A 20254-nucleotide genomic window follows, 5' to 3' on the forward strand; every position below is an offset into this window, starting at 1 on the left:
CCAGAGCTGTCCTGCACACAGGTTTATTTGAGCACTGCTGGTTCCTTAAGAAAGCAGCTTTCTGGGTATATTCTTGTGCCTTCTGATGAGGTCAAAGTTATGCGATCTACACAACCACATCTGAACTGGAGCTGTAAAGGCAGAAGGAAAAAGTGCTCTCTGCTCTCAGTGGGAGCCACAAGGCTTGCATAAAACCTTGTAATCATTGACTTAGTGTTTGCAATTGTAGCTATAGGTTTAAAGGTGATGTGCAGTACGTAATAAAGAGAGGACACAAGTTTATAAACACACGGTTCCATTACAAAGCCTGCTATTACACGCAGCTCTCAGCTCCTGCGTACCAGCCTCCCATTCTGATCTGCGGCACGGCTTTTTCTAAGCAGAATGCTTTTACTTATTTCAGTGCTCTTTGGCACGCAGGCGCTTTGCTCCTGGGCTGCCTCTGCTCCTGCCAGAGAGCTGCCAAGCGTGCTGCTCTCCCCCTCCTGCCATGACGCTGCAGTGCAGGAGGCTGCAGACCTGGCTCTTGACCAGATCAATGCTGACCGAACAGAGGGCTACATCCTCAGCCTCTATCGCATTTTCAGTGTCAGAGAACATCCTCAGGTAAGTTACCTGCTTGTTATACATCTGTTTCTCTCACGAAGAGCCCCGTGTCTATCAGTATTCCCCAGCAATAGTTATTTGAACTGCAAAATACTCTGAGACAAATGTAAACCTCCATTCACAGGACTGCAGGGGCCATGTCACCTTTACGCACAGATGAATAGAAACAGTTTCATCACCACTGTGGGCAATTAGAGAGCAAAGCTCAGGCATGATTCTCTGCTGCCTGCCCCTGGAATAGCTCCAGGCATCAGTTCCGATTTGATATGAAACACCACTCCTTGGATTTAATTTCATATTACACCTTCCCCCCACTGCCTTGAGCTGTTGGAGTGCAAGAGCTAATAAGCCACCACACATTTTGCACAAAAGATGTGAGTGCTAACAGGTGGAAACACAACCAGCTTGGGACCAGGGAATTCCTTTACACATCTCTAGATGATGAGTCATTCTCCAGAAGAAAACCAATAACAGTTCAAGTGCAAAAATTACACAGGGAATAGGTGTGGAATATCACTTTCGTATCCTCAAATGTTTTATTTCCCTATGCATGCTTAGTTCATTTTGTGTAATGACAGATGAAGCTACTGGCATTAGCAAGGGATAACCTTAAATGACTGCACCAGGCCCAAACGCACACAGCACTGAGTCAGCTCTTCTGAGAGCTGTTTCCACATAGGACACCTGTGGGTTGGTCCAGAGCCCACACTGCTGGTCGTGGAGCTGGTGCTGGCCCAGTCCTATCACCAAAGCTGTGTGCAGATATGCTCTAAACCACTCTGTTCATCTCCTTGCTTCTCCCTTCACCCATATTAAGTCCCACTCAGCTCAAAGGGATTCTGGGCCTTGTTTGGGATTTGATCTGCCATTTAATTCCCTAGAATCTTATTTCATTAGGGCACAGTTTGTTCTTTGTTTCTTTGTGAGTTTGATTTACTGCTATTATTTTGTGTAAGCATCTAATAAGCTTATCCTACAAGTGAGGTGTTTTGAGACACTGTAATAACACACTAGGCAATCTAAGCCCTTTGTCACAATCTTGCTGCTGCTGGAACAGAGCACATAATAAGCAGTTGGCTATGTCAGGGATAATCATCGACAGTAAAAATATTATATAACCTTCAATGCACCTCACAAATTTCAAGAAATATATACGTGTATTTAATCAGTCCAAGTTCCTTCCTCCCACTTTTTTAGTCAGTACTTAGGATAAAAACATTTTCAAAATGACTTCAAATTCTAATCTGCCCTTAAGCAACTTGTGGCTCAGTTTTGCTCTAATTGAAACTAATAAGCCATCTGCTATTAACTTACACGCAAGTAGGACAGAGCCTTCTTTCATATACGATACTCATGATTAGCTTCAATAACAGCCACTTAACCAAAATTACAAATCATGCCAAAATACTTCATTTCTTCCCCTTGCACCAGAACATCCTGCCACAGAGGCAATCAATTCTGTGTTGCTGCCAAATCTCTTTTGGCTCCCAAGCTTTCCAGCACACGTGGCACAGCACTACTCGCATCAGCAGCATTGAGGGGGGGATCTTTTTGTTGGAGCAGAAAAGATACAAGCCTTTATTCAATACCAAGCAGATATCAAAGGCCCTTGCATAGTGGTCTTTTTATGAAAATTAAAAGAAGGATAATGAAACCTTCAGAGATCTGCTGAGCTCTGAATAAACCCCAAATTATCCTTTCCCCAGAGGAGAATGATGCATACCGAAGCACGAAGACAAAAAGATGTGTAGATTTTATAATAAGCTCATAATAAGCAGAGTTGCAGAGCTGATATTGTACAAGAGAGACACAGGAAACAGGAAATACCGTATCAAAATGGTACAGACATTGGCATCAGACATCTACAAGATTCTTGCCCCATAAACCAGTGAAATCAATTCATTTAGTTTTATCTCCCTCTTCAATAAGACATAATCTCAGTCTAAACGTGCAGTTAGCACATGTAAGCTTTTTATTGTGTTCCATACACAGCTAGAATAAGACCCATTCTCTTCTTGTGCTCAGGAGATCACTGGTTCTGTCTTCTATCTCATCTTGGATGTAGTGGATACCGAATGCCACGTACTCAGCAAGCGGCCGTGGAAGAACTGCAGGGTCAGACCGGCTCATAAAACTGTAAGGATTTTGTTTTCATATTTAATCTCAGGCATGAGGGTTACTCAGGTACTACTAAAGACAACAAAGTCCCTACATGTGCATTCTGAGTAGACAGCAGAGTCTTAATAAGAAAAAATCAACCTCATTTTAAGGTTCACAGGTTCTTCGCTGTACTTTCTAGTCAGTTTATAGAGTGGGAAGATTTATTTCATAAAATGAAAATTGAAGGAAAATTTTTGATCAGAACTAATAAGCAGATAGAGCTAAACAGCTATGCTAGGGCACTATTTAGCCCTGTACGAGTTTGTTTTAAAGACAGACTGTCAGAAAGAGAATAAAAGCCCAGCAAGATAAGCTGCAAAGACAAAGTGATTTATGACTGTTACTACAGGTGACCAAAATTATTCCAAAAAAACGAAAAGCAACATTAAGGAATGGAGACTGGCTAGAAGGAAGCCCTGCATATGGAATAAAGAATGGCTTCTATGAAGGCTAGAAATGTTTGTCCTAGAGGTCCTGATTATATTTAAGAATGTAAATTTGACTTTCAAACATAAAGGTAAAATGAATATTAATAGGTCAGCATTTATTTTCTGGCAAAAGCCAGTGTTTCTTGGTGTGCAGGGGTGGTATTACTGTACCACAAAACTTACTTAGGGTCATTCATATCAATCTACCTCCCTGCTATGAGCAGAGCAGGGAGGGGAAAGCAGGGATACAAGGGACTGGATGGCAGGGTACAGTGGCCCTGAATAGGCCATCCTGCAGACCAATACTGCACAAGTTTAACTCAGAGCTGACACCAGGGGAAGATCTGAGTTTTTATTTCTAAAGGGGATATTCAGAAGAGAAACGTGCTTCAGCCCCATTTGAGTATTAACACGATTTTCTTCTTGAAAATGATTTCACGACTGTGAGAAGAAAACTAACAGCTCGCTCTCTATCACTGCAAAGGCTGCTAAAGGTTAATTGTTTCTACATGTTTACATTGTTTTAGGTTTATGGTCAGTGCAAAGCAATTATCTACATTAATCAGTCAAGAAAAATTGCTCATCTGAATACTTATGAGTGCAATTTGCAGCCAGGTATGTCTTTATTTATTACACCCACTTTGAAAAAGGATTGGAAAAGTACTTTGCCATCTAGTATTACTTTGTATTTTAGTTGTAATTATGGCAACACAGTGTCTCCATTAGCTTTCACCTGACCTATTTTTCTCGGGTCAGTGATCATAAGGACAAAGCATTCCTGCAGCACAAAGCAATGCAGAGAAGAGCTGTTTTCGTGTCTGGGAAACCCATGGTTTCTATGTGGGCTTTTCCCCTCTTTCTCAGAGAGTATTTTTATGGGTTTGTGAAGGGCAAGTAAGAGCAACAAGCCCACCCTCAGCAGCCTGAGCTTCTTCCTGAGGTGTCTCTGAATCCAATGATATTTTCAAAAGTGCAGAGTGAGACCATGAACACATTGCAGCTCTGGAGTTCAGGTGGGTTGGGCTGGGGGCACTGATGTGTTTGGAGTGACCTACACTGCCAGCACGTTCCTATGGTTCTGAGAATTCCTCTCTAATGGCATTGTTTTGTTTGAATTTAAAAGTTCCACCCAGATACATTTGGGGAGTATGTCCTGACTGCCCAGTTGATGACTGTCCAACTGAGCCCAAGTATTTGGAGACTGCTGTTAAAAGCCTTGCCAAGTTCAATGAAGAGAGTGAACAAACTCATTATTTTTCTGTCCTCAATGTCACAAGAGCTTCAATGCAGGTAAGCCAAGGCTCATATGACTTGTTTCAGCTGTGAAGAAATATGATTTGTCACACCTTACAGATTGTTTAGAAGCTGTATATGCATAGCACTGAGATTACTTCCATGGAGAATTTCTCCTCGGAAGTAAAGGTCTGCATTGATCCAAGATTTTGAGTCCATCAGTTACAAAAAGAACTTTCTGTAAAACTGAAGATTGACATTCCAAAATCTGGGAAAGCTTCACCATGAGCTCCTCCTTCCATTATCACTGTAGATTAATGCTTCCCTGCTAGACTATATTTAATAAAGCACAGTCATCCCTTCTTACACAGATCTGTGATACCTAAATGACTTTAAGCCTTGTTTAAAACTAATATTAGAATAAGAGAATTAGTGATCTCCTGGCTAAATACAGTTTATGAGAGTAATATCCAGTCTCTCTGAAATTCATTATGTATAGAGAGCAGGGGGGATCTTGCTCTTTGTTAAATAGTAATGCAGTGCAATATTTAATCAGTTTTCCAACCCAGAGGTACCTGTGTTTTCAAAAAAATGGGACAAGTGATCCTCTTCTTTAAAGCAGCCTGAATTGATCGGTGAGACAATGAACAGACTTTGCGTTTATAGTTCTATGTGGACACTAACCTATCAAGAAAAACAAATCTGTTTGAAGCACAGCTAATCCGTGAGTTAATGGGACTGTGCATGTGTACGTAAAAAAATAATCAGTCAATGAAATAGCACAATTAAAAATCATTTTGAGTAGCAATATCAAAATATTACCTGCTCTTCCCACACTTAAAAGGAGTTCTATATCAGTTTTGAGCTCTGTAGGACTTTCTCCTCCTTGACAGACACTCAAAGGCTAATCCTCACTGGTCTGTTATTAACAGTGGGTCATTGGGCCGGCACATTTTGTGGAGTTTGTAATTCAGGAGACATCCTGCTCCAAAAGGGACCCAGTTGCTGACATCTCCAAGTGCGAGCCTCTTTCACCTGAATCAGCTGTAAGTACAAACAGATACTATGATTCCTCAGTGACTATTTGCCCTAATCCTTTGGTTCTCTGCACACAAGAATCAAAACCCACAGATGTCTTCTTAGGGGTTGTAGCTCTGGCTTGCATGTATACAAACTACTTTAGAATACAGGAAAAATTTCAGTAAGAGTTCCAAACTATTTCCTAGAAGTCTATGAACAAAGAAAACCAATACAAACAAAAGTAAGTCCAGAAAAAAATGGGTAGTGATTGCTTTACAAAAGTGAAACATATTTAATATTTCCAAATAAGCAGATACAGGCAATGAATTGCAAACAGAGCTCAAAAAGTATAGTCACACTACAGTCAAGTCAGTTGGGGAAAACATCCAAGGAAAAAGCATCAAAGAAACCTAAAGATTAAGTGAGCACACTGATGAGATGTTCCGTTTCTAGTCTCGTTTTAACTGAGATCCCAGTCACGCTATCTGCAGTCCAGTCAACACACAGTTGTTAGAAGCAACATCTCATAGTGGATTCTTTCATTTGTATAAACTGAATTTGCTTCTGCCTGAGAAACAACACTGTGTGCTATTGCACACCTTGCTATCCCTAGCGTATCCTTATCCATGGGGATACGCTGCTGCAGCAGAACTTATGTGTGCTGTTGTAGGCAGATCTTAACTAGACAGCTTATTTTTACTATTGCGCTACCCAACCCTTCTTTGTAAACATAAAGCCTTTTTCAAAACGCTGCCTTCCTTTATAAGCTTGCCAATCCCAAAATAAAAGTTTGCCCAAGCTGCTTATCCCTCCAAATACATGCAGAAGCTGTAACTACTCAGCCTTTCATAATCACCTATTTTACAAGATAAGAGCTAAGTATCAGCACTACAATATGAAAATAACACTTGCATTTTCTTCTTCCAGCAAATGGGTTTCTGCAAAGGCTCTGTAGTAAACAGTGACATGGAACACAAGCAGAGCGTCACAATATCCTGTGAAATCTACAGCCCACAGGTATTTCTTAATCTAATCTTATTATTGCAGGAGTAATGCTCCTTTACAACACAAGGATTGAACTCCCGAAAGCCCAAACATTTTCAAATTTTCTAATGCACAAAGATACAGAATTCAAGAAAGTGATAAGGCCAAGTCAGGAAGAAATCTCTCTTGTGATAAAGCAGACTGTTGCTAGATGGATAAAAAGGCAAGAGAGCAAGTACAGAGTCTATCACAGACCGTGCTCAACATGATCTACAAAGAAACAATAATAACAAAAAGAAGGTAAAGTGTTGTTACCCAGGATTCATGCACCGGCTTAAGAGGAAGTTCCATTTGTCTGACCCTCATGGCTCTGTTCTGCAGCTGGTCTTTACAAACCAGAATTGTAGATGGAGGGTGATCTTCTTCACATGGGAAAAAAATTGTAACAGCTTCAGTAAATGTGATATTTGTTGCTTTTTTTTTTTTTTTAGAATCCTGTCACTGAAGAAGGAAAACTCCAAACTAATCAGAGATCTGATGAATCCAACCAGAATGATCAACAAGCTTCCCCTGCAGAAACCAAACCTTTCTCCCTACATCTAGAAAAAACAAAGGGCTGTGTCAAAATTCTTCCTCCTACAACTGAGGACATCTCATTTCATAAACTAAGAGAAAGCCAAAATGAGCATGAAGATAGCAAGCCAGTTCCACCTAAGCCTATAGAATGTATGTCTACTCCACCAGCTCCTGATGGAGAAAAGACTCAAGCAGACAAACCAGGCTTGACCGAACCAATCACTGGACCAGTTATCCTCCCTTTCCCTGCAGAACTTTCTCTATCAGACTCATGCCCAGGAGAAGCAAAGCAGATAGATGCCATCCTACATCCTTTGCTTACTAGAAAGCCTGTCAAAGTCTAGTCAGCACCCAGTCACCTCAACTACCTGCAACAAAATAATAGCCACAGTGACAAGGCGGTCTTCCCATTTGTGTACCACCTTTAAACAAATAAATCACATATTAAAGTATTTATCTTTTGAGTTCTCTGTTTCAAGAAAGCACAAGAATAGACTACAAACAGAAATATAAGTGGGGTACTTGGACTCTTAATTCTTAAATTCTTCCCATCAGTAAAAACATGGAAGAAAAAAAGAGCAAAAAGAAGAGCAAAAAGCCATTACAGGGCTGAGATGGCCCTGGCTGTGGCCACCCTGCAGTGCTGCTCTCACGCCAAACTCATTGAGGATAAAGGGGTGCAGCCCCAGCTGTGCTGCTGCTCAGCCAGACTTGAGACCTGGCAGCCAAACTGCTGGGAGAGGGGATGTTCCCAGGGCCCTTACTAAGACGTTCCGTGTCATGTTGTACAAATGGGGAAGAGGATTTCAACACTGTTTAGCATTAGTTGTTTTCTTTTTTATTACTTCATGTGTTAACCTCTTACAATTAACCTAAATAGTATGACACCCACATAAATGCTATTTAATATTACATTATACTACACTTACATGGTAAAACCTTATAATTAACCCAATTTGTCACTTCCCCCAACAACTGAGGATAAAACTCTATAGTGGGAACAGAACCTTACTTTTACTCCTGCAGTTAATCTTGCAGGAACTGTTCATTTTATACTCTTTACTCACAGTGTTTCTGTTTCACCCATAAAAAATACATAAGCCTCTGTCCAGAAAATGATCAGTGTCACAACGAACAACACAGAACAAAAAGAAAACCAAAGAACAAAGAATCTGCAAACAATAGATGACTAAGGGAATTATGTTATAAATGTCCTTATTTGATACCTTTCTTCAATATGACTGCCCATTTGAAAAATGAAACAGTACCATAAGTAATGAATGGGAGTGGGATATGAAACACAGCATTGATGTGAATATTATTTATAACTGGGGAGAAGTGTTTCAGATGCCATTGATTATTTACATGGCATTTATTTTACCTTTTTTTTTTTTTCAGAACAAATTTGGAATTATTAGAATGAAACATTATAAAAGTTTAAACAAAAGAAATGTCCGACTGCATCCCAGGATTGTTTCTTCCAGCCCAGTATTCATGTCTCACTGTAGGAAAACAATTGTGGTTAGGAGAAGCCTGTGGGCCTGCCTCCTTTTTGCAATCCATCACTTGTGCCCTTCTAGTGTCCAGAATTGTTGTACTGGGGATATTCAGGAGTACATCTCTGCTTAGTCCCAGTATCCACTTTAAGCCCCATTGCCCACTAACTTTTCTAAACCACTTCTAACCTTACTCATACTGTTCACCTCCCCATCTTTCTGTGGCCACAAGTTCCAGAAGTACACTTCATTACATACAGGCATACTGTTTTTTTTCCATTTTAAATCAATCCAGATCTCATATTGTAAGATCACACAATGGGCTCATATGCCACCAAACCTTCAAAGAAAGCCACTGCCTTGGCTCTGGGCATTTCTGAATGTGATTTCTCAGACACGCAAAAAGTTGGAGTTTTATTCAATAAAGATTAATTTAATGAGGGTTAAGGGTGATTATCCATAATATTTCTTAATGTTTCTTACAAAAAAATAAGTAAAATAAAACCTTCAAAGTCAAACATGCAAACACTGGCATATCCTGTGAACATTAGTAGGCACTGCATTATTTTAGTAAATACTACAATACTATCAGGTTTTTAAAAGTCTTTTGAAAGTTACTACAGTCAAAGAGCACACAAATCTACTCAGGCTGAGAGCACAAAGGTAGGTTTATGTCCTTTCATGCCATGACTAGATTACATTGGTATTAAGCCAATCAATCCTATTCTGTGCACCATTCTGAAGCTGATAGAAGTCTGCTCTAAATTCTCCCATCTGCAAGAGTGGCAGGTACCTGCACAGAAGCCATGGACCACCAGCTTGCAAGGGCACCTTGAGCTACATCTCTTTGCCTAGTTTGACTGTCATTCTTGTTTCCCTTTCACTGTTGCTCTCATCATTAAGGAGCTGTAAGCACACAGACATAGCCATAATACAACCACAAATATTCCAGTATATTTTCATTTCAACTATTTTTATAGCAAACAGGAAACCAAGATTGCATAATGCCTGCAAACATAAACTAGAACTTCTTAATGCCAGGCTCACCAGTGCAGTGTTGGGAGCTAGACATTTTTCATAGTAAAACACTCTTGCACAATGCCTGCTTAAAGAATCACAAACACAGCCCCTTTGATGGTGCTCCAGAGACTATTTAAAAGCCCGCTTTCTACAAAATCTGTTCAAATCACAGTGTAATCATTTACTTTCAGTTTGCAAACATTAATCCGAGGCCAAGGTAACGGCCTTGTGGACACAACACCTAAATTTATATAAAACCAAGACTTTTTAGCATTCATTTAAAGTTTCCATGGGCCGCTCTGATTCAAAAGCAGAATAGTGGCTTTATCAGAGCATGAACAGAAGTGACCTAACGCCACAAACAAAATGCTGTGTCTAACTTCAGCTTTTTTTCTAGCTCTATTGCATTGTTGCAATGCCCAAACCAAAACCAGCCAAGTCACCGTACCTACAGACTGTGAGAGCATTGAGACAGAGGCAGGAATGGTGCTGGATTTGGTGAACAGACACCGCCAGGATGGCTACGTGTTCGGCCTATTGCGTGTCGCTGATGCACACAAACTACAGACGGTAAGTATCGATTTAAAAGCTGATTTATACAAGACTGTGATTATAAAATAATGAGCCAGTTCATTAAAAGCTGATGATGATTGTTTTTAACAGAGCAATGCTGATAAGATTCAATGAATCAGATCTGATTTACATTATCACAGCACTCACTTGTGCATGATTTACTGTATGTTCCAGGGACACTGAATGCCCTTTATTTTCTTGGCCGACTGGATGGTAACACGAGAGATGCTCTGAACAGCTTTATGAAATGCTAGAAATTAATCTGCCTGGTCTGTTGTCACGTCTCAAATAACATTCATAATTTATACTCAGAGGGTTTCCTTAATCTGCTGAAGTCTAGCATTAATTAGATCAAGGTATACTTCAAGATGGGTATTTTATTATTATCTTGATTTTGAAAATATCTGTGTAGCTGGAGAGGAGGAAGAAAGGTTGAGGAAACCAGAGATGAAAATACCAGCCTGCAAGACAGGGGAAGGGCTCAGTGTGGAACTGTTTCACAGGATCATAGGAGGGCCATTTTCCATTGTATAGATTTCTCCATATTTCCATCTCTTTATCCTAGGGAATATACACATGAGGCTTTCTTGATGAATGCCTTCCCAAAGGCCAAAGCAAATTAATAGCTGAAAAAACAACAGAATACAAGAGTCGTTTACTTAACTTTTAGATGACAGAGACCAAGGACGCTCAGTATTACCTATGAACTTGCCTACCTTTCAGCTGCTCGCTTAGTAAATGAAAATCTGCACATCAGCGCTGTTTAGGAGACATATTAAACATCTCAGTATTGCAACTAAAAAAAAGCAAACTGTTTTTTGATGGAGATGCTTAAAACTGCCCCTCTCTTAAGATAAAAAAAAAAACACAAAAAGAAACCCAAAGTCCAGATTGCTAAAGGCCTCCAGGTAGGCTTCCAAAATATCAAGAGAGAACACCTTGTTTTTCAAAGAATTGATTGAATTTTGATATAATAGCCAAGTGATTGAAAAGTTCACGTAGGAAGCAAGCAGTCAGCAGCATGCATAGAGACCTAAGCCCTCGAGTCTCCTGCCCTTGAAGAATGTTCCTGTTTTGCTTTGTAAATTTTAATACATTTATCTTTAATAAATTGCTGTAAATAAAATTTGCTGTCTTTGCACTTTGCAGCATTAACAGTCACACACAGTCTATAAGAACTGATCTAACCTACTGCTAAAACATTAATCCCATGAGGTTCCTGTGCCTTCTTAGAACAAAAGCTACCAGGTTTGGTATCTTGCATGCTGAATATGTACATTATTGAGCAACAAGAAATGGTGGCAGTGCTGACAAGGCAACATTAAAAAAAACAACAAAACAACACAACAAAGTAACAGAACATTATTCTGTGGATATTCTATTTTTCCATGCCAGAGCGTGCATCAAAACTATGACATCAACCCCCTTAAGAAACTTAACCAGAGGAATTCTAGCAGTTGTATCTCTACTAAGTTTACACAAGTTGTAGGAGCATAAGATACTTCATGTATTCTCATAACAGTTCTGGGCTTGTGCAGTGCTGCTGAATTGAGGACTTTTCTTCTGCATATTTGGATGTAGACACCTAATGACACCCAAACTCTGCTTTAGGCTTTATAGAATCCAAATGCATCCTACTGAAGAAAATAAATATTTGCCAGTGATAAATTGGCTTCTCGAGCATTTCACAAGTTTTGATGACACAGTAATTGCACTGAATCACTTCATTCCTAGTGCATAGCACATTTTACAAAAGACCATCTTACCATTCCATTCAATGCAATTCCATGAACACAAATGAGAGAAAAATAGTCTTTGTCACCATATTTGTTCCCTTCTCTATCTGCATTTTACTAAAATCTTGGCTGGCAGCTTGAATTTATAAAAAAAATAATTGCACAATACAATAAAAATGCTAAGTATCTCCAAGCAGAGAATAATCATATGGCTAATAAGCAGAAGGGGTGTCAGGACGGCCATATTCTTTTGCTGATTAATAGGTGTCTCTGTCCAGATCACCAAGCCTATTGTTTTAAAATAGAGACCATGCTGAGACATGCACACTGCAAATCTAGGCTGTAACACTACACCGGTGGACACCCACTAATAAAACATTACGGTAGACTGTGGTAGTTCTTTCCTGAGGTCTTGTCTGTTTGGAAACACTCTGACAAAAGAATCTGAATGGATGAAGTTTCCTAAAGCCTGAGGATGCATTCACAGCGAAGGGCTTTGCATCAATTTATCCAAATGAGAAAATGAAATGTTTTCATTCCTAATGTCCATACAGGGGTTGCATGAAGTTTAAGCAATCCATTCCAAATGTGAATTGAGATTCATTTCCCTGCAGAAAAATAAAATGCTGTTTCTGTGAAGCACAGATAATTCTTAACACCACTTTCCATTACAAAGGCAGCCAAATTCAAATTATGATTCCCCATCCTATTTGCTCTGGAAACAGAACAGACTAGAAGAATTTCAGAGCTAAGGCTCCTAAATTTATTGGGATTATTACAGTTTTTTTGTATCGCTCCCCGAATAAACAAGGTAGGAAGCAAAGTTCTGACACAGCATCTGGTCACTGAGGTCATTTGAAATGGACAGATTGGGAAAATCTGTCAGCCGGTTTGCTAATAGAGCAGGGGTTCAATGTGAAAATCAGAAGGAGGGAATGACAGCTTTTCAACATTGCCATTTTCTTTATGTGATGGATGCTGGGTTCACAACAGACCCTTCTCACAGGTTCTCAACAAAAGCTGAGATGCAATAGCCACATGCTGCAGGATGGGAAATTCTGACTAGGTCTAAGGCCACAGAAATGTTACAGAGAGTGACTAAGTATTGGAACTGCTCAAAGAGGCCACAGAGTATCTGTCTTGGTTGTACACACAACTCAGCTGGACAAGGCTGATCTAATTTTCATCTAACTTCAAACAGCCACTGGCTGCACAAGATGACATTGAAAGCTCCCTTCCAGCCTAAACCATTCCATGCCCATCAGCTCAGAAGAGCCTGACTAGGGAACTGGGGAAGCAACAATAACAATTAAATATATCTACTTCTAAAAAAAATTTCTTTCAGACCAAGTTTCTCAAAACCAAACATTTTCTTCTTCCTCTTTTTTTTTTTTTTTTTTTTTTTTTTTTCATTTTGATTTTTAACCTGTACTTCTCGTCCAGGAAAATTCATCAGTCCTTTACTTAACTTTGGATGTGCTTGAAACTGAATGCTCCGTGTTATCTGGAAGACCCTGGGAGACCTGTGAATACGGTGATCTCTATTCCATGGTAAATAATAGCATCCAGGCAGAATCATATGTCAATAAATACATTATTTGATTGCCCAGGCATTCCTGTGCTACTCTAAGCAAAGGCTAGATTTTAATATGGCTCGCTATAAAAATAACATTGATTGGATTCCAGGGTTGTTAAACATCAGCACAAGGTTTAGGAAATGGTTATCAAATAAGCACAACTTTGTTAAGCTAGTTGTCTCAAAAGAGCTATTTTCCACTTTTCCACTGCTTTTAACAGAACTGATGTTCTGTGAATAAACTGCTAACAACTAGAGGATACTATAAATGATTTCTTTTAACTCACATTCCTTAGTATATCAGCCAGAAAAGCCAGTGTTATACCCTGTCAGTTTTAGAGTATGGTTGAGTCTGTGGTACGACGATGTAAAACACTGGTAGTGTCCGTACACAAATGATATGTTGCAGTATTTCTCCTTATTTGTTGCAGTGCAGTGATGCAGTCTCGAATGAGAACTGCCTGTATTCAAATAGGAGAGAGGTGATGCTCCCACACAGTACAAAGCAGGAAGGCCACAGGCAGAGAGAAGGAAAGGCGTATACACTTCTAATTAGGACGGATAAAATGAATGTGAGAAAAGGTCCATTCACTCTTTGATAAACATTGATATAACCTTTGAGTACATCTGGCACCTTAACTTCCCCTGCTAGTTAGCAGTATCTCACTGTAAATAAGTCCTAGAATGACTGAGGACACTGTGTTAGTTTTCCATTGTCTCCTCAGTCAGGCAAACTGAAAATTAAAACAAAGGCTTTTGTAGAAGGAGATCCCATCTTATCTGAACACAAACTTTGAGTGGTGGCAGAACAAACATCCCGCTAATGAACACATCTGTTATTCTTAGAAATACTGAACATTAAAAAGAGGCACAATGTCTAGAGTTGACTATGTCAGATTAAATCCAGTGAAAATAACTTCACAGTTATATATTCTGTTTTTTCCCTCCAGGATTTTGGGCAGTGTAAGATTATCACATATACAAGCCAGATGCTGAAGAAACCTAAATTATATGGATATAACTGTACATTAAGTCCAGGTAAAACAATCACTGTTGTAAGCTAACACATACCTCAGACCAGCCCTAGTACTGAAGTACAAGTCAGTGCACTGCTATTGGATGGTAACCATGACAGGTTAACTCATCTGCTTACAATTCCTATTTCAGATAATTCAAATGGTATGTTAAGAATGACTAATAAAATTAAGAGTACCCTACTCTTCTAAAACAGACTTTATTGATATCAGACGATATCACTTCTTCAGTCTACCAAAACGAGATAACGAGCATCAGGAAAAATATATATAAGCTCAGAAAGAATGCTCATTTGTGCCGGTTAGATTGCAAAGGCAAGCTAGAAGATTTTTAAGAATATTCATTTTCACATGACAGCACAGACCCGTTTTTGCAGAGAGACAGGCAGGCATTTCACTTTCAAGGAAGCATTTGTTATTTCAGCTTCTTAGTATGAGTTCGCATTAAAGATGCATGCACAGATTTTACTCTGAAGGGTATTAATATCCATTGCAATATCAGTAACTTCTCTGTTTTCACAGTTCCTCCCGATTTAATTGAGTGCAAAGATTGTCCTGTAAAAGTTGAAGTCTTAGAAGTTATTGAGCAACATAAAGATATTGCTGCAAAGCTCCTGGAAAAATTCAACCATGAGGGAAACCACACAAACTACTTCAAAGTCGACAAAGTTGAGAAGATTTTAAAGGCGGTAAGTGGCATTTTGTCCTAGAACTACTAATAATAAATGACAGCATGCTGGGAGCAGATCCAAAACCATGGGCCCTGAAATCAAATCCTTCTAGGATCAGAAATACTGTGTGTAACCTCTCAATATAAATCACCTGCTTAAAATTGAAGGTTCTACTTCTGCAAAGCCTTATCAATTCTAGGCACATGAAAGCAAAAGGATTTCTTATCTGCTTAAAGCTATGGCATTCAAAATGTCAGCCTTCTTTATGTAGATATTTTTTATTTTGTGTGCCTATTTTCCTACCATATTATACACTATAAGAGTTTATTTCCTACCAGCCATAGTATGTCAGGATGTACAGTCATGTCTCATCAGAGTCTTACATCCTGTCAAATTAAGCCAGATAACTTTTTACTCTTAGAATATTTAGCACATGGGTACGTCTCTAAGTGGACTCAGAATCGTTTAGACTGCTGTAGAACAAAGCAGCACTCTGAGAGCTCTGAAGAACAGGAGGTAAATTTGTATTGTAAATTTGTTGTACCTCTTGAAGAACTACTGTCTTTGCTAAATAACTTCTCCATCTCTAAGTGATGTCAACACGAAGACTTATCCTTTAGGTGATCAGAAGCATAACTCTTGCATCACCGCAATTTCTTGTTGTTAGATCTGGAGACTTCCACTTATAAAGCATGGGATTATTCTGCCAATACATGTTCCAGATTAGAACACTTCTGTAATGACCTCTTCCATAACATGTTTTGCTCCTGAAATCCACTGAAATTATAGCATGCCAACCCCACCTCTCTGTAGCTTACAATACTGCTCTGAAAATTAGCAGTGTTTTATACTGTAGTTCATGTAGGACTTTATGCACATTCAGCCAGCAGTTGTTTTCAAATTGCCTGGATTCAAGGATTTCCCTAAAACACTTCTTTACCTTCACATTTCTCCACCCTTAGCTACAGTGAGAATTCAGGTTACAGCACTGGATTTCAACCGGCCACTTCAAACCTAGAAACTATGAGGTTTCACTAAAACACAAACCAGAGAGTATGTGCAACTGCTTTAAAAAGTTCTGTTAAGACACTGATACTTACATGCACATTTGCTATGGACACCATCAGCAGACATGAAATAAACTACTATTACAGTCAAAAACTAAAGCAGCTATTTATGAGACTCATAAAGGAGTGAGGAACAAAAGCAGAAATGATCAAATCCACTTTTCTTGCTGAATACACAGACGTGTACAAACTTTTGAAGAGCAAGGATAACATAAATGATGAGAGGTTGATAACAGCATGAAGCATGGCTGCTTTTAAAATTACAGTGTTTTTTGTTGTTGTTTGCTTTTTGTTTATTTAAACCCACCAAGTCAGCACTGCTTAGTTGACCCCTCTGTTTCAGACTGCCTCCCGTGAAGTCCACATTTTAGGATTCTCTATAAAAGAGACCAACTGTTCCAGAGGAGAACAGCAACAAACAGATGAGCCACTGGAATGTGAATTTCTGGACGACTGGCATGCTGTAAGTAAAGTCTAGGAATAAGGAGTGATTCACGTGGTGGCACCAGGATGATCTTTCCACAGTGATTCCAAGCGTTCCTTAGAATCGTGCATTCAAACCCAAAATTCAGAATCCAGTATGTCAAAGTTATGTTTCCTCTATGAGGAGCCAGTGTAAACCATCAAATGTAAATAACTGCAGTCTGGCGTATTTTAGATCTAAAGCTCAACTCTTCTGTTTGGATCTGGTTTTCTCATTCAAATTGAGGCCATTCCCTAGTAAATTTTCAATGCTATTTTGTTAAAAACAATTACAATGACACGAATTGCGGATTTTGTATGAAATATATGTACTATGTCATATCAGTGAGCAAGGGATTATTTTTCGCCCTCTGCTACAGAAGAAGAGAGGGTTGAATAATTCAGGCTTATCTACTGATAGCTATCACAGTACTCGACAGCAGACAAAAGTCTCTGCAAACAGGATACCAGAGGAAGTAATGTTAAAGATTACAACAAATAACTTCTCAAAAATGTAAATGGAAAAAATCTCTAATTTGAGATTCATTTCAAAAGCAGACCCAAGGCGAGGTTTATTTCTCAGGACTTTAAGCAAAATTTCAGAATAGCCCAAACTGAACAGATGTTTGGCAAGCAAAGACAGAAAAACGTGTGTAAAAATCAGTCAATATAGGCCTTGGTAGATGACCAGTTTTTATGGACATCAAAAGTGAAGTAAGGTGGAGAGTGACAGCTCTCTAGACGTGTATGAGCAAATGGTTTTCATAGTCAAGAATATTCAAAAATTAAATATATTTCACTCATTATTTAGAGGGCAAGTACAATTGGCCAGAAAGCTCAGGTTCTAAGTTACATAAACACAGGTATTCAAGGAAGTGGCCTAACATTTAAAATGCTGACTTTTCAGTGGCTTCTATTATCTCCATCAGAAGAACCTAGATGTGCACTGTTGGTTACTTGGGTTTTGTTTTGTTTTGTTTTGTTTTGCTTAGCACACGGGATTCTGCAAGGCAAGAATTGTTACTGATCCAGACGAACCCAATGGAATGGAAATAAACTGTGAACTCTATCATCCCTGGGTAGGTACCAAATCATTGCAATGTCTCTGGCTATATTCTAATGCAGGTCATTGCAGTTTCAGTTCACCCTTACAGAAGAAATGTTGCAGAGGTTATTTAGTACTCCCTGCATGTGATCCTGTAGTGAGAACAGACTGGCTTTTGACTACTAAGATAGTCAGAGGATTAATTGGAATTGTGCTATCCCCACTGCCTCCTCCAAAGGTGTCTCCACTCTGCTTAATCATACTGCTCAGTTAAAGTGAGTAGAGACTGGCAAACAAGTTCAAAGATAATTTTAGGAAGCAAGGAGAGGGAAGATGATTTGTATCATATTTGGAATTCCATTTTATATTACAGCAGTGATTCCAGTGTGGTTTTCATTTTGCTTTGATCCATTACAAATTGTGCTCAGTTGGTTACATCACTTCATTTTATCATGGTGCAGTACTTTCAGATGCTTTTTGGCAATATGACATTTTATCATCTACTCCTTCCCTTCTATCTTGAAAAAAAAATGTTGTTGTTTTTTTTCTTTACAAATCACTGGAGCCATAAATGCAAACCCATTCAACTCCCACTTTTCTCACCATTTGTCACCATTTTCTTCTGTTTGTTTAATATGTCTTGCCCTGGTGTTTTTTATAAACAGCAACGTTACTACGGACAAAGATGCAGATCTCCAGCTCCAGGTTGGCCACACAAGCACCACCATCATCATAGACATCGTCATAGGCATAGAGGTCCACCAACCTTTCAGTTCAAACCTGGAGACTCTGAGCATAACCATGATTTCAACAGAGATCAACAAGACAGCCATGAAGAACCTCCTCCTCCCTGCCATGGTAAACATCACCACCATCACCCTCCACACCATGGTCAACCACCTGCTCCCCAGGAGGAACCAGAGCACCCCTCTTCCACTCCTCCTCTCTATGACAAACAACATAGGCCTCCTCTTATTCAAGAGAAATCAGATTTTCCCCCTTCTGCTCCTCCACAATATGATGAACAACATAATCCTCCTCCTCCTCACCATCACGGGCCACACTGCCCCCCTCCTCATGGACATCATCACCCACACCATCCTCACCATCATGGGCCACACTGCCCCCCTCCTCATGGATGTCACCACCCACCTCCTCCTCCCCAGGAGGAACCAGAGCATACCTCTTCTGCTCCTCTCTATGACAAACAGCATAGTCCTCCTCTTATTCAAGAGAAATCAGGTTTCCCCCCTTCTACTCCTCCTCCCTATGATGAACAACATAGTCCTCCCCCTTGTCCCCATCATGGGCCACACTGTCCTCCTCCTCATGGACATCATCACCCTCCTCCTCACCACCATGGACCACATTGCCCTCCTCCTCATGGACATCATCACCCTCCTCCTCCTCCCCATCATGGGCCACACTGCCATCCTCATGGACATCATCACCCACCTCCTCCTCCCCATCATGGGCCACACTGCCATCCTCATGGACATCATCATCCACCTCCTCCTCCACACCATGGGCCACACTGTCCACCTCCTCCTCCCCCTCCAGGACACCATCCTTACCTCTATCACCACTATCACAGGCATCATTGCAACAAGACGCACACATCTGGAAAGTACTTTCCATTCCAAGTAACTGGAGCTGTCTATCGCATTCCAGTTCAAAATATGCAGGATTCTCTCACACCTCCCAGAGCAGAATTTCCTGAGTTATCACTTCTTGGCCCTCATAGTGTTGGCACTGATGAAGGTACTCCCTTCACTGACTCAAGTCTAAGGGAGATGCCAGAAGCTCCACATTTTCCAGATCACCCTTCACAATCAAAATCGTGCCCAGGAAAACCCAAACTTGATCTTCCAAAAATTTTGCCTTTACTTCCACATAAGTCCACGGCAGTAACTCCTGAATGACCCCAGAGGAAAATGTTCCTGACTTGAAGGTAGCAGGGCCTATGACTGTTGTACAGTGAATGATAACAGCACATGGTAAAAGGGAAAAAGCATACAATTTCCAGGGAGGAGAAGCACTGACATTACTGATTAAGGCAAGTATTCCAACTTGTTTCTTGATCCCAGCTATCTCAGACTCCACTACAACTGAAAGAAAGATTCAAAAGTTTGAGTCTCTCAAATAACGTGATTGGGTACAAATCTCAATCAGTTCGGCTGAAAAGGAAAATTCCCTAACAGTGAAAATTACAAAACTTCATTTTCTCATAGTTCTTGACTATAGTGCACTTCTCTGAGGAAGTACGATCGCCTTCCATAAAAAAAAAGATCCATGGTACTATATAACACTTCATAAAAATCCAAAGAAAATAAAATCACGCAATCACTTCTTTCTTGACACAGTTCCTAAAGTTTTGTCTTTTCTCGCTACAGATGTTTAGCAGCACATTCAATACCCATGAGGCCTACTCTAACATAATCTGATTAATGGTGTAATGGTGGCTGGGTTACCAGGTTATCTAGAAAAGGTCTGAGTATAATTAATGACTTGTAGTGTAACACAGCAGGGCGGCCTGTACAGGTGTTTCCATTGCTACAGATGCTGGT

At 39.8% G+C, this 20254-nt stretch overlaps 3 protein-coding genes across 3 annotated transcripts in view; 2 read left to right on the plus strand and 1 right to left on the minus strand.

The window, feature by feature from the left end:
• The window catches only part of SENP5 (SUMO specific peptidase 5), a 129669-nt gene that overhangs the window by 83970 nt on the left and 25445 nt on the right, over window positions 1-20254 (minus strand). The gene's annotated exons all lie outside the window — the stretch shown is intronic.
• On the plus strand, window positions 310-7459 carry FETUB (fetuin B). Its single transcript, XM_015871942.3, has 7 exons — window positions 310-606; window positions 2632-2742; window positions 3722-3809; window positions 4318-4484; window positions 5360-5473; window positions 6375-6464; window positions 6923-7459. Exons 1-7 carry the CDS (start codon window positions 385-387, stop codon window positions 7349-7351), a joined length of 1221 nt encoding a protein of 406 aa, XP_015727428.2. The 5' UTR covers window positions 310-384; the 3' UTR covers window positions 7352-7459.
• Window positions 9805-20045, plus strand: HRG (histidine rich glycoprotein). The gene is made up of 7 exons (XM_015871689.3): window positions 9805-10093; window positions 13276-13383; window positions 14359-14446; window positions 14965-15131; window positions 16524-16643; window positions 17635-17721; window positions 18353-20045. The coding sequence occupies exons 1-7, from the start codon at window positions 9890-9892 to the stop codon at window positions 19607-19609; spliced, it is 2031 nt and encodes a 676-aa protein (XP_015727175.2). The 5' UTR covers window positions 9805-9889; the 3' UTR covers window positions 19610-20045.

Source organism: Coturnix japonica, chromosome 12, assembly GCF_054131305.1.
Source record: "Coturnix japonica strain WE chromosome 12, WE-NBRP24, whole genome shotgun sequence".
Taxonomy (NCBI): Eukaryota; Metazoa; Chordata; class Aves; order Galliformes; family Phasianidae; genus Coturnix; species Coturnix japonica.

Coding starts and splice junctions, on each gene's coding strand:
- FETUB (XM_015871942.3), top strand. CDS start 385: ATGCTTTTACTTATTTCAGTGCTCTTTGGCACGCAGGCGCTTTGCTCC. Junction 607..2,631: donor GTGTCAGAGAACATCCTCAG/GTAAGTTACCTG, acceptor TCTTGTGCTCAG/GAGATCACTGGTTCTGTCTT. Junction 5,474..6,374: donor CTCTTTCACCTGAATCAGCT/GTAAGTACAAAC, acceptor TTCTTCTTCCAG/CAAATGGGTTTCTGCAAAGG.
- HRG (XM_015871689.3), top strand. CDS start 9,890: ATGCTGTGTCTAACTTCAGCTTTTTTTCTAGCTCTATTGCATTGTTGC. Junction 10,094..13,275: donor ATGCACACAAACTACAGACG/GTAAGTATCGAT, acceptor CTTCTCGTCCAG/GAAAATTCATCAGTCCTTTA. Junction 17,722..18,352: donor GTGAACTCTATCATCCCTGG/GTAGGTACCAAA, acceptor TTTTATAAACAG/CAACGTTACTACGGACAAAG.